Source organism: Physella acuta, unplaced genomic scaffold, assembly GCF_028476545.2.
Source record: "Physella acuta isolate Inbredline_101_S28 unplaced genomic scaffold, ASM2847654v3 ptg001883l, whole genome shotgun sequence".
Taxonomy (NCBI): Eukaryota; Metazoa; Mollusca; class Gastropoda; family Physidae; genus Physella; species Physella acuta.
In genome coordinates this window covers 25,807-38,626 of record NW_026733389.1, presented here as the reverse complement: position 1 = coordinate 38,626, position 12,820 = coordinate 25,807, and the positions used below count along the sequence as shown (strand labels likewise).

The 12,820-nt window shown below is 37.4% G+C and overlaps 1 protein-coding gene across 1 annotated transcript; it reads left to right on the top strand.

The window, feature by feature from the left end:
* The first annotated feature begins 10,916 nt into the window (after nt 1-10,916).
* On the top strand, nt 10,917-11,480 carry LOC131931049 (protein FAM133-like). The gene is made up of 2 exons (XM_059287742.1): nt 10,917-10,934; nt 11,031-11,480. The coding sequence occupies exons 1-2, from the start codon at nt 10,917-10,919 to the stop codon at nt 11,478-11,480; spliced, it is 468 nt and encodes a 155-aa protein (XP_059143725.1).
* The last annotated feature ends 1,340 nt before the right edge of the window (nt 11,481-12,820 follow it).

Below are 12,820 nucleotides of genomic sequence, written 5' to 3'. Positions count from 1 at the left end.
CGCTATGTTCACTCTGAGTTGGTTATCTCCCACCCCCCCACCCCCCCCCCCCCCCCCCCACACACACACACACACCTCACCACCACAATTGTGTAGAACGACATTAATGTCACACCTAGGTATACACTGGGTTGGATAATTGACCTAAAGTGAACGGACAGTGGTGAATGAAGTTGAACCCATTCCCCCCCCCCCCCCCCCCCCAACCCACCCCGAACTGATCTGTTAAGTACATGTAGAGAACGCGTAATGATGTACCATAGTACAATGCCGCCAGAAAATTAGCATTTTAAACGTAAAACTGTGAATATTGTTTTTGAAATTAACAGTAAAAAGGTGTGTGATCAATACAGTGATCTAATCCATACCTATCACTATGTTAAAACAAAATTATCTGTAAAGAACACAAGGAAGCAGTAGTTAATTAAAATGTGTATTGAACTGAAAGACCGATATTTAGATATTTGTAGGCTGCTATTCCGAACGTTCTTCTAATATATCGAAAAGCGTGCTTTTATACCAACTCTGATTTTAAAAACTTTCATTATGCTGTAATACTTTAGCATTTATGATGACGATATATTAAATTCTTATTATAGACAAAATCATTTTGTAAACACGAATAGTCTTAAACAATTTCATTATATTTTTAAGTAATTATTTATTTATTTTGACATTTATAAGTAAATGTGTAGATATATACATATTTATATTAAGAGAGTGATTATTTCCCCTATTTCCCTTGTTTTAAATAATTCCCCAGGAATTATTATGTAAGAAATTTTGTTTACAAGAATTACAAAACAGATTGTGTTACGATCATTGTTTTTGGTTGTAGTGTATATATATATATATATATATATATATATATATATATATATATATATATATATATATATATATATATATATTGTTTAGATTGATACAATTTTTGTTTTGTCGGCCAACATTGCGTGTTTTTTCATATTTCTTCAGAGTGCTACTTTCAATTTATTTTACATCATAGAGAATTAATGACATATATATATATATATATATATATATATATATATATATATATATATATATATATATATATATATATATATATATATATATATATATAATACACGTATTAAGAACGTGTTGAAAATTCGGCGCCTTTTTTTGCTCTTTTCGCTCCCCCTACAACGAAAACCTGGATACGCCTCTGCTCGAGATATAGACATGATTTTTAATCCATTTTAAATACTTAAACTTATTAAAATAGAATAAAATCTCATAGAAAAAAGAATTGCACACAAAGTGAACGCCAAATAAAATGTGCATAATAGTGCGGAATATTATTAGTACTTTATAAATTCACATGCGTTTTTTGAGAAATCGGAAATAGCGAAAATTACTACTTCCGGTCAACAGAAATGACTCAAAATTTGACAGAAGGAAAAGAATTAGATCTTTTACTTACATGTGACATTTCATTTATCTATATAAAATAATACTCAAGTTATAGGCTTTTGAAAATGTCAAAGTAGAAAAAGTTCCACTTCCGGTTATCGGAAATCGATGACAGTTGATACAGATCTACAAATTTAATATTATACTTATATATGAAATTTCCTTACCTAGCTGTAACGGTACTCAAGTCATCGTGTTTACAGACACATACATACACAGAGAGAGAGAGAGAGAGAGAGAGAGACATACGGACAAGATTGCGAAATTATGTTTTTCCGACTCAAAGAGGTGTAAAACTGTTTTTATGCTTAGAATTGCGATTATTTTCAAACTTGAATTGATAAAGAATGTTTACTTGGTAATATTATTTATTATCTAATATTAATATTTTTCTGGCAAACGGCCTTCGCGCAAGTGGATTTCGGGCATTTGTCGCATTCGGGCGAGTGTCCATTCGGACGTTTTTCGCATTCGGGCAAGTGTCCATTTGGGCATTTGTCGCATTCGGGTAAGTGTCTTTCGGGAAAACGTCCGGTTCCCGAGTCATCCATAAGTGGCATCATGCTTCTTTGGCTGATATTTTTACCGTGAAGCATAGTCACAAAAAGCCAAACATTCCTTCCCAACCAATGGTACACTTCATCGGCAGCATTACCTTACATGTTTCCTGCACCAAAGCGAACCTGAAATTACAGGAGAATGTAATGTGTTTAAAAAAGCAACAACGACTCAACCTCGCGCTTAATGGAAGGAAATTTAAAACTTACAAGATAGCAACGTGTCTTTAAAAAAATGCTATGTAGCATAGCTTTTGTATTTTTTGAAAAGAAACTGTTTCTAAGCCGTTCAGTTCAGTTAGAGTAGATTGTCTTTTAGATTGAATATCTAACTAATGTCCTTATACAATTACTCACTCATCACTGTCTATGAATTAAGTCTGTTTAACACCCCCCTCCTCGACACCAGTTCTAAGGCCTGTTGTCACAAATCCATCTCATAATTTCTACACCCCTCCCACACTACTCCAAAAGAAGAAAATTCTATAGAGATTGTTAATAGGAATAAACAATCCTTTTTTATATTGTGCCTTCCCCCCCCCCCCCCCCCCCCCCATCCCATCCACGAAAAAAATGTTTTTACAAGCTTTTATTTATTAATTTCGCAATTTGAAAAATATAAGAACCCTTTTTCTGCAATAATCTAATTCAGACTGTTAATCAATGATCTGTTCGCACTTTTGTTTTCAATTGACTGTACAAAGTACAGAAGTATGAACCCCTCTGAGGTAGATTGAGCTGTTTCCATTATTATACACTGACGCAGAAGCCACGTTGATTGTTAACTAGTCTTTTATTCAGCCACCATGACGGAACAGGAACAGGAAGTCACCAGACATAAACAAGGGACATCACCCAAAACAACATTATAAATATAAGACTAATACAAGAAGAGTGAGTTCCCTTGACTTCACAATTCTCAATATATTACATCCCTTTACCCTTAGTAAACAACAACACAGCTCTCAACAGAACAAATTATTGTATCTTAAAATCACCAAATATATTGTAACATGAACATTATATGATTTTAATCATTTGGTAGATTACACCCTTACAAACAAATGCATAATATGCCACAACATAATTAAAATACAAAACAATGATGTCAAAGTCCTCTTGACCTTTAAAATCATAGGTCTAACTTATCTGGGACTTTGATTGTCCTGTTTGACCTTCTCATTGGCTTTTGATTTGGTGACTCAAGATTCTTCCCATCTGGACTCTCTAGCTCAGGAAGTCTAGGATCTAAATCATTAATTCCAGAATTTACATTTTCTGACTCTAGACTACTTGGTTCACTCATATCAACAGAACTTGGTTGTGGAACAAACTGAGTTGGTGTGAACTGATCAGATTTGATGGGATTGATAGATTCACACTTATTATCTGCACAAGTTATTTTTGACTGGTCTGCATGTCTACGGACAATAAGTCCATCATTTGTTTTTACTTTATAAGACACAGGTCCTGTACATTGAACAATTTGACCTGGCATCCATTTTTCCCCTCTCCCATAATTTCTCAGATACACATTCTCATTAACTCCAATTTCTCTTTCAATGGATGTTTTGCCATGATTTAATTTTTGTGTATGTTGATGTTGGGAAACAGACCTTTGAACAGTTGGATGTAGTAGGTCAAGGTGAGTTGTTGTTATATGAGGAGTTGTGCGGTATTTGGCTAAGAACCTGTTTACTCTTTCATGGTCACATTTAGATTCCTGTTTGGTATTTACTTTTGATTTCCAAATACTTAGAAGTTTCAGAAGTATTTGGCTTGTTAATTAATTTTACAGGTATATCCTGGGATGTTTGTTTTTTTATATAATGGAACTATTTTTGAATTGGCATCTGAAAGTATTATACTATTATTCAGATCCTTAACTGACATAGATTTCTTTGATTGATCAATTTTCTCAGGTAATCTGATAGTGCTTTTTGGTAACCAAAAATACTGTTTAAAAGTAATATCCTGGACCATATCAATTTGCAACTGTGATCCAGTATTTGAAGTGGGTGTTCATGTTCATGTTTGCCTGTCGTCCCTACTGGGACATAGGCCGCTGACAAGAGCTTTCCAGACATCTCTGTCCAGGGCTAGTCTCTCCAACTGTCCCCAGGTGTATCCAATCTTCTTGGTGTCTTCTTCCAGGTCACGTCTCCAGGTCTTTCTTGGTCTGCCTCTCTTCCTCCTGCCTTGTGGATTCCAGGTGAGGGCCTGTCTTGTTATGCTGGATACAGGCTTCCTGAGTGTGTGGCCAATCCATTTCCATTTTCTCTGGAGGATCTCTACTTCCACTGGCAGTTGATTTGTCCGTTGCCATAGAACATCATTTCTGATGGTTTTAGGCTAGCGAATTCGCAGGATCTTTCTGAGACATGCGTTTATAAATGATTGTATTTTCTTCTTATTTATAGCAGTTATTCTCCATGTCTCGGCTCCATAGAGTAAAACAGGTTTTACTAGTGTGTTGAAGATCCGGATTTTTATTCTAAGGGTTAAATCTCCCGAACCCCAAACATTTTTTAGTTGGTTGAAAACTGCTCTTGCCTTACCCGTCCTTATTTTTATGTCTGCTTTTGTCCCACCCTGCTTATCAACAATACTTCCAAGGTAGGTGAATCTATCCACTTCTTCTAGGGCTTCTTCTGCCAGTGTTATAGGGTTGTTGTTTGATGCATTGACTTTGAGAACTTTACTTTTCCCTCTGTGGATGTTCAGACCCAGGCTTGTAGAAAAATTTGCAACCCTGTTGGTTTTATCCTGCATTTGCTGTTGTGTGTGAGAAAGGAGGGCCAGGTCGTCAGCAAAGTCCAGGTCATCCAGCTGGCTCCACAATGTCCACTGTATACCGTTTCGCGTTTTCTCTGTTGACATCTTCATAACCCAGTCTATGGCCAGTAGGAACAGGAATGGTGAAAGTAGGCAACCCTGCCTTACTCCGGTCCGTACTGGGAAGGCCTCTGTAGTCTGTTGGCCATGCACTACTCTGCATTTGAGACCTTCATATGAAGACATAATAATGTTGACTATTTTCTGTGGCACCCCGTAGTGTCTCAACAATTTCCACATTGACTGCCTATCCAGGCTATCAAAGGCCTTCTCATAGTCTATGAAATTAATATAGAGAGATGAGTTCCACTCTTGGGTCTGTTCAATGATGATGCGCAGGGTAGCAATTTGGTCTATGCATGACCTTTCCTTCCTAAAGCCCGCCTGCTGATCTCGAATCTGGGGATCTATGGCTTCCTTCATTCTGTTTAATAATATTCTGTTGAAGACTTTGCCTGGGATGGACAAAAGTGTTATCCCTCTGTAGTTAGAGTATGCACTAAGATCGTCTTTCTTTGGAAGCTTTATGAGTAGTCCCTCCTTCCACTCCTCTGGTATTTGTTCATCTTCCCAGATTTTCTTGAAGAGTGTGTATAGTAGTGTGGTGCTAGTTTCTATATCTGCTGTCAGTGCTTCTGCCGGTATACCATCTATTCCTGGAGCCTTCCAATTTTTCAGCTGCTTTATAGCTCTATGTATCTCTTCTTTTGAAGGTGGGTTGCAGTCTATAGGGAGGTCACTTTCAGCTGGTGGTATGTCTTGCGTGCACTCTGGTGTTGGTCTATTCAGTAGTTCTTCAAAATGTTCTACCCATCTCTTCATCTGTCCTTCCGCATCAGGTATTGTCTTTCCATCTTTGGTTTTCACTGGCCTCTCTGGCTTACTGTACTTACCAGATATCTTCTTAATTGTATTGTACACGTCCCTAATATTACCATGGTACAGTGCTTCTTCAGCTTCTCTTGCCAGCAGTTCCAAATAGCTCCGTTTGTCTTTCCTTATGTGTTTCTTGACATTTTTGTTCGTTTCGGTGTATTCTTCCAGTGCTTTTAATTTCGTAGCCCGTGTGCGGCTGTTGTTTAATGTTGCCTTCTTTCTTTTTCTCTCTTCAATAATTTTCATGGTATCTGCTGATATCCATTCCTTCGCTTGTCTTTTGATAGGGCCTAGCACTTCTTCGCATGTTGATGTTAATATACTTTTTGTTTTTTTCCCATGTTTCCTCTATCGTCTCTTCTTCTATTAGTTCTTGTAGTACCTGAAACCTATTGGATATATGAAGTTTAAATTCGTTGAGTTTAGATGGGTCCTTTAGCAGGCCTGTGTTGTACCTGTATTTCCTTTTGTTTTCCAACATGATTTTCTTCAGCTTGAGTTTTACTTTAGCTACCAGTAGGTGATGGTCTGAAGCAACATCAGCTCCTCTCTTGACGCGTACATCCTGAAGTGATCTCCTGAACTTTTTTATGATACATATATGGTCTATTTGGTTTTCTGTAGATAGGTCGGGTGATACCCAAGTAGCTTTATGTATCCTTTTGTGATGAAAGAGACTACCGCCAATGACTAAATTATTTGTGGCACACAAGTCAGCAAATCTTTCTCCGTTTTCGTTCATCTCACCTAAACCCTGCTGTCCCATACATTCTTCATATCCTCTGTTGTCGCTTCCAATCTTAGCATTGAAGTCGCCCATGAGTATAAGGATGTTTCTTCTTGGGCGGTTCTGGATAATGGTCATTAGCCTGTTGTAGAATTCGTCTTTGTCCTCCTCTTTGCTGTCATTTGTTGGGGCGTAGGCCTGTATTATGTCCATGTTTATTCGTCTTATTTTAGTTTTAAAGGTAGCTGTTATGATCCGCGGGCAGTGTGCCTCCCATCCAATGAGAGCCCTTTGTGCTTGGTTTGATAGCATGAGTGCAACTCCTTGAGTATGTGGTGCATTTTCATCCTCATGACCTGAGTACAGCAGTAGCTCTCCTGATATCAGCCTTTTTTGTCCTGAGCCAGTCCACCTTGATTCGCTGACACCCAGGATAGCTATTTTATAGCGTCTCATTTCTGCTGCTACTTGGGTTGCTTTTCCAGCTTCGTACTTCGTGCGGACATTCCAAGCTCCAATATTGATGGTGGTCCTAGTGGAAATAATGGTGGTCGACCTGGTAGTTTCCAATACATATTGGCTTTCACCACCCGGCTTCATGAATTCTCCATCGGGAGATCCATTTTTCCCCTGGTCCGAGCTGTCTTTGTTTCTCTCTGTCTGCGTTTCTGTAGCGATAGTTGTTTTACGAGATAAGGTTGCTGACCTTATGCTCAACCCCCAACCTGGAGGACCAGGGTGCTAGCTTTCGTCTGACCCCTACCCGCGCAGACCTTCCCAGCTTGGTTGAACCTGCCAGGAGTTAACACTCCCGCTGGTATAGCTCTGGGGGTCTTCAGGGTACGCAAGCTGCCAAGCCACGACAAGACCCTAGCACCAGATGACAGGAAGTGGGTGTATTAAATGGCAAAAATCTTTTTTTTCTTTTGATGTTACCCTTTTAGTTTCTGTAAGTGCTAATGATGTTAGCAAAGTTGTTTGATGATCACATTCCTTCTTATTTAATGTATTCTCTTTTAAAGCATTTGAAATTGCCATACCACCATAATCATTTATCTAGTTACAAATACTTTGTTTAGGCAACTCTGACTGATAATGGACTGCATCTTCTCCATCTTTTATATTATCTTCATTTTTCTTATTTTATATGGCCTTAAGTCATCATTCACAGACTCTTCAGGCCAACCATTCTTACAGTACTCATATACTTTTATTAAGCACTCATCTTTTTGTGTTTCTCTTTTAACATCATTCACATTTATATTGGAGTTATCCATGATAGTGAAAAGAACAAATACATCTTCTGGTACATAACTAAGGCTTTGGTTTTTTAAAGGTAAACGACTAAGACTATCTGCACTATTCTCAGATCCAGGTTTGTATTTCAATTCATAATTGTATGCGGCTAGTGTGATAGCCCATCTTTGAATCCTTGGTGAGGCATGCTCAGGTAGGGGTTTGTTTTCCCCAAACAACCCTAGCAATGGTTTATGATCTGTAAAGATGGTGAACTCCCTACCAAACAGAAACTTGTGAAATTTCTTAACACCAAAAATGATGCCTAAGCCTTCCCTATCTAACTGAGAATAATTTTTCTCAGCCTGGTTCAAAGATCTACTGGCAAAAGCAATGGGTCTGTCACCATTTTCATCTATGTGTGATAAAACTACTCCTACACCTTCTGGTGAAGCATCACATGTTAAGATAAGTCTTTTCCCTGGGTCATAGTGAGTTAGTAAGGTGTCAGAAGACAAAGCTTCTTTTGCTGCATTAAAAGCAGCATCTTGTTGTTTACCCCAGTGCCAAGTTGCATTTTTCTGCAGCAGCTTGTACAGTGGTGATAATTTACCAGACAGATTCCCTATGAACTTCGCATAGTAATTTATCAAGCCCAAAAAAGCTCTTAACTGTTGGGTATTTTCAGGTTTGGGTGCATCTTTAATGGCTTTTGTTTTCTCAGGTTGAGGTCTGATGCCTTGCTTGCTTAAAATATAACCAAGAAAACTAATATCTGTCAGCATGAATTGACATTTATCTTTGTTTATCTTTAAACCTTTTTCACCAACTATTTTCAAGACTTTATCAAGTGTTTTAAGATGTTCAGTGTCATTCTTACCAGTTATGTACACATTGTCAAAGTAAACACAAACATTTGGAATATCCTTAAAAATACTGTCCATGACAGCCTGGAAAATTCCAGGGCTAGATGATATATCAAAACATAGTCTTTCATATTGGTAGAGTCCTTTATGTGCGTTTATTGTCGTATAGACTTTCGAATCTGGATGCAGTTCTAATTGAGTGTAAGCATGACTAAAGTCCATTTCAGTGAATTTGTCTCCTCCTGCTAAATTCAAAGAAATTTCCTCAATGTTAGGAATAGGGTACCTATTTAGCTCTATTTGCTTATTCAGTGTAGCTTTATAGTCTCCACAAATTCTTACAGAACCATCCTTCTTTAACACTGGCACAATGGGCGTTGCCCAATCGGAATAGTCTACCTTCTTTATGATGCCATTAGATTCCAATCTACTTAGCTCATTTTCAATTTTATCCCTCATTGCATAAGGTGGAACTCTAGCTTTGCAGTATCTTGGATTTGTGTCTTTAATGCTTATCTTCACTGTCCTATCATTTAGTAATCCTGAACTACCAAAGACACCTTCATTTTCAGATATAACTTTATATATTGAAGTAAAACTAGATTCTCTTGCTTTGTTCACTGAAAAATACTCCCCCAGTCTAACTTAAGATCAACTAACCAGTTCCTACCTAGTAATGGTGGTCCATTTCCTTCAACCACAAGAAGAGGAAGTTTAACACTTTGACCATTATAGCTTACATGAACCATACACTCTCCTATCACCGGAACATTGTCACCTGTGTATGTTGTTAGGCACTTGTGACATGGTTGTAGGGGCACTGATCCTCCTGTGACAGCGTCAAAGTCCTTCTTTGTGATGACAGTTAGAGATGCTCCAGTGTCAAGTTGGAAGATGATGCTCTTACCGTTGATATAAACTGGTACGTTAATGGGAGCATGACTTATTGATTTCACAGAGAACAGGTTGAACTCCGGCTGCGAATCAGTTTGAGCATTTTCACTGGTAGAGTGGTTCATTGGTTGGGTTAGGTTGTCTTGGTGACAGTTAACATAGTGCTGCCTTTGGTTGCGGTACTGTCTTGACTGGCTAGATTTAGCAACAGACGAAGACTTTGCAAAGCAGGCCTTGGCAATGTGACCTTGCTTACTGTGCTTATAGCAAGTTGCTGACTTGAACTTGCATCGATGAATTGCATGGGGAGCGTTGCATCGATGACATTTTTGATAATTATTACTAGCTTTAGATCTAGGATTTGAACGTGCAGGCTGTTTAGCATAAGTTGAAATGCTCTGATGGGGTTGGTGTTTGTTGACTAACCTGCTGTCTACTGCACGGATCCCTGAGGGCGTTAGAGATCTTGCCGCCTCGGATGACTGCTGGAATGAAGTTGCTAGTTGTATTGCTTTTTCCAATGTTAGGTCTGACTCGAGAAACAACTTTCTTTGAACATCAGGGCTGTTTACACCTATCACAAACTTTTCACATAGTCTGTCAGACAGCGTGTCCCCGAATTCACAAAATTCACTTAGATGACGTAAAGCAGCAACATATTCTGATATTGATTCGTTTGGTTGACGAGTCCTACCGTCAAATCTGGCTCTACACAGGAACTTGGGTGGTGCGGGCGCATGGTGGTCTGTTAGCAGTTTGCTCAGCTCGTTAAAGCTCTTGGTAGCTGGACTAGCTGGTGCGCATAAGTCCTTTAATAGCCTAAATTGTTGAGGCCCTATGACTGTTAACAAAACAGCTCTCTTTTTGGCTTCTATCGTCACGTCGTTAGCTTCAAGGTAAAAGCTTAACCTATCTAGATAATTATGAATGGTTTCATCATTCGAATCAAATTCTTTTATTTGGCCATACAGCGCCATTATCCTAGAAATACTTAGCCAATATGCTCTAGCAAGCTTCTTTTTAAGTAAGCATGTGCTCTTTTTCTGTGGATGATTTATCCTCGTCGCCAATTGAGGTAGATTGAGCTGTTTCCATTATTATACACTGACGCAGAAGCCACGTTGATTGTTAACTAGTCTTTTATTCAGCCACCATGACGGAACAGGAACAGGAAGTCACCAGACATAAACAAGGGACATCACCCAAAACAACATTATAAATATAAGACTAATACAAGAAGAGTGAGTTCCCTTGACTTCACAATTCTCAATATATTACACCCTCCATCCCTAGGAATTTGATGTCATTATTGAGAGGCTCTAATATCACCATATTTCCAAGCAGCACTTAATTTCCAGAAAGATCTAATTTATTCTTAAAGTTTTGGAAAAGAAATTGAAAACAGTTTGTTTCATTTTAAAGTCAACGTTTATTTTTATTTTGATGCCAATTATTTGTTGTACTTCTATATTAATGAAGTGTTACATCATGACTGTGATTTATAAGGTACAGTTGCATAAACATTTGTAAGACTATTGAAGCCAATGCCTTAGAGATCAGTCTTTTCATTAAATGTTTAAAAACTGATAATTTATCTTTCAGGACAAAAGTAAAAACATAACCTCAAAATCTACTAGTAGCTCAAGTTCAAGCAGTTCAAGCTCTTCTAGTTCAACCAGTAGCTCTGAAAGTGAACAAGATTCTTCTGGGGCTGAAAACAGAAACAAGAATGAAAAGCCTACTAACAAAATTGGAAATATAAATAAATGTATTAAACGTCAAGGCAAAGACTCGGGATGTAACATTAAAAAGGATTTTACAACCCAAGCAATAAAAAAAACAGAAAAAGAAAAAACCGTTAAAGTGAAAAAACAAGATGAGAAAAAAAAGAAAAAAGAAAAAAAGGGTACTAAATTATCTTCTAAAGTTATTGATGGTGAAAAAATAACAAAATCGGAAAAAGAAAAAGGAATTAACCTCCTAAAAGATATAAACAATGATGAATATTATTCGGAGGAAGAATTACATGAAGTACCAGTTTTTTATAAATAGTTAACCCATGTAGGTCTATATATGTCATTAAAGTATCAGGCTATGGCCTGTTTGTTGCTGGTCCACTCTTCACACTAATTTCCACTAATTTATAATTCTAAAGGTAATTAGAACTACAGAGATTTCCGGAACAGTAGGCATATAACTCATAATTTAAATTACATTAACTCTTAAAATTAATTTTTACATTTAATTAGAATACACACCTTAATTTGAAACTTAATTTTTTACTAAAACGAATGCTATACTACCTCATTTTCTGTTTATGTTTAAAATAGTATACAGTTGTTTGAAAAATAATAATTTTTTAAAAGTTACCTACCTTGAAATTTGAAAGAATGACGTAGTCTTTGTTTACTTTGTATTAAAAAACAGTTGCTATGCTTATATAAGAAAATACGGCTTCTGAGCAAATCTAACTACCATAATAGTTTGTTTTTTTTCCGAAGGGATCATCGTATTTTTGTTACCATCCATGGTCGGTCTACGACCTCACAAAATAGTTTATCCATAAGGCCGATTCATTTACCCAGGTAATTGGAAAAAATGATGTACAGAGTTAAAGTTTCAAAACACTCTTTTGAAAAAAGTCATAGTTTTTCACCAAATTAACAATGTTTATATTGGAAATTCGGACCGGTCAGTTGTAAAAGGTCTTCCGGAATTTTCCCGAAGATAACGCCTATATTATAGTGACCCACGCGGGTATGTCTACGACCTCAGGAGTTATGATTGGGTTTGTACGTCCAGATAATTGTATTTATTTATTTTTTACAAAACGGTACTGTTTATATAAAGAAATATGGCCTCTGGTAAGTTAAAACATTTTTCCGGAATTTTCCAGAGGGTAGCACAATTTTTTTCCTGACCCCTGTGTCCGATGTACATCTACAAGAGTTCTCAAAAGTTCCCTACGTGGGAATTTTTTTTTCGATTTATAGCCGATCAGTCGAGGTCCGTTTTGAACCCCTCTTCGTAGACTTTTCGGCCAACCGGCACCGACCCTAGTGTTCTATTGACCCAAGGCAGGATCCTGCCAAATTTGACGCGCCTGCGGCACCAGGAAGTGCCCTATCGCTTTGCTTTATATATATAGATAAAATAAGTCACAACACAGTGGTATTAGTAACATTTGTTTGCTGTGATCAGATAGGTCAAGTTACTGAAGACATGAGGGTCATCCATAACCAATGTCAGAATGCTAAAACCCGGGAGGGAGGGGTATTATTGGGATAAGGGAGGTTCTGAAAGTGTTACGACTCTTCTAAAAAAAGTTTTAATAACTAGGTTTTATATACTAGTGCACTAAAAAGAAGAACATACATAATTTTTTTAAATAT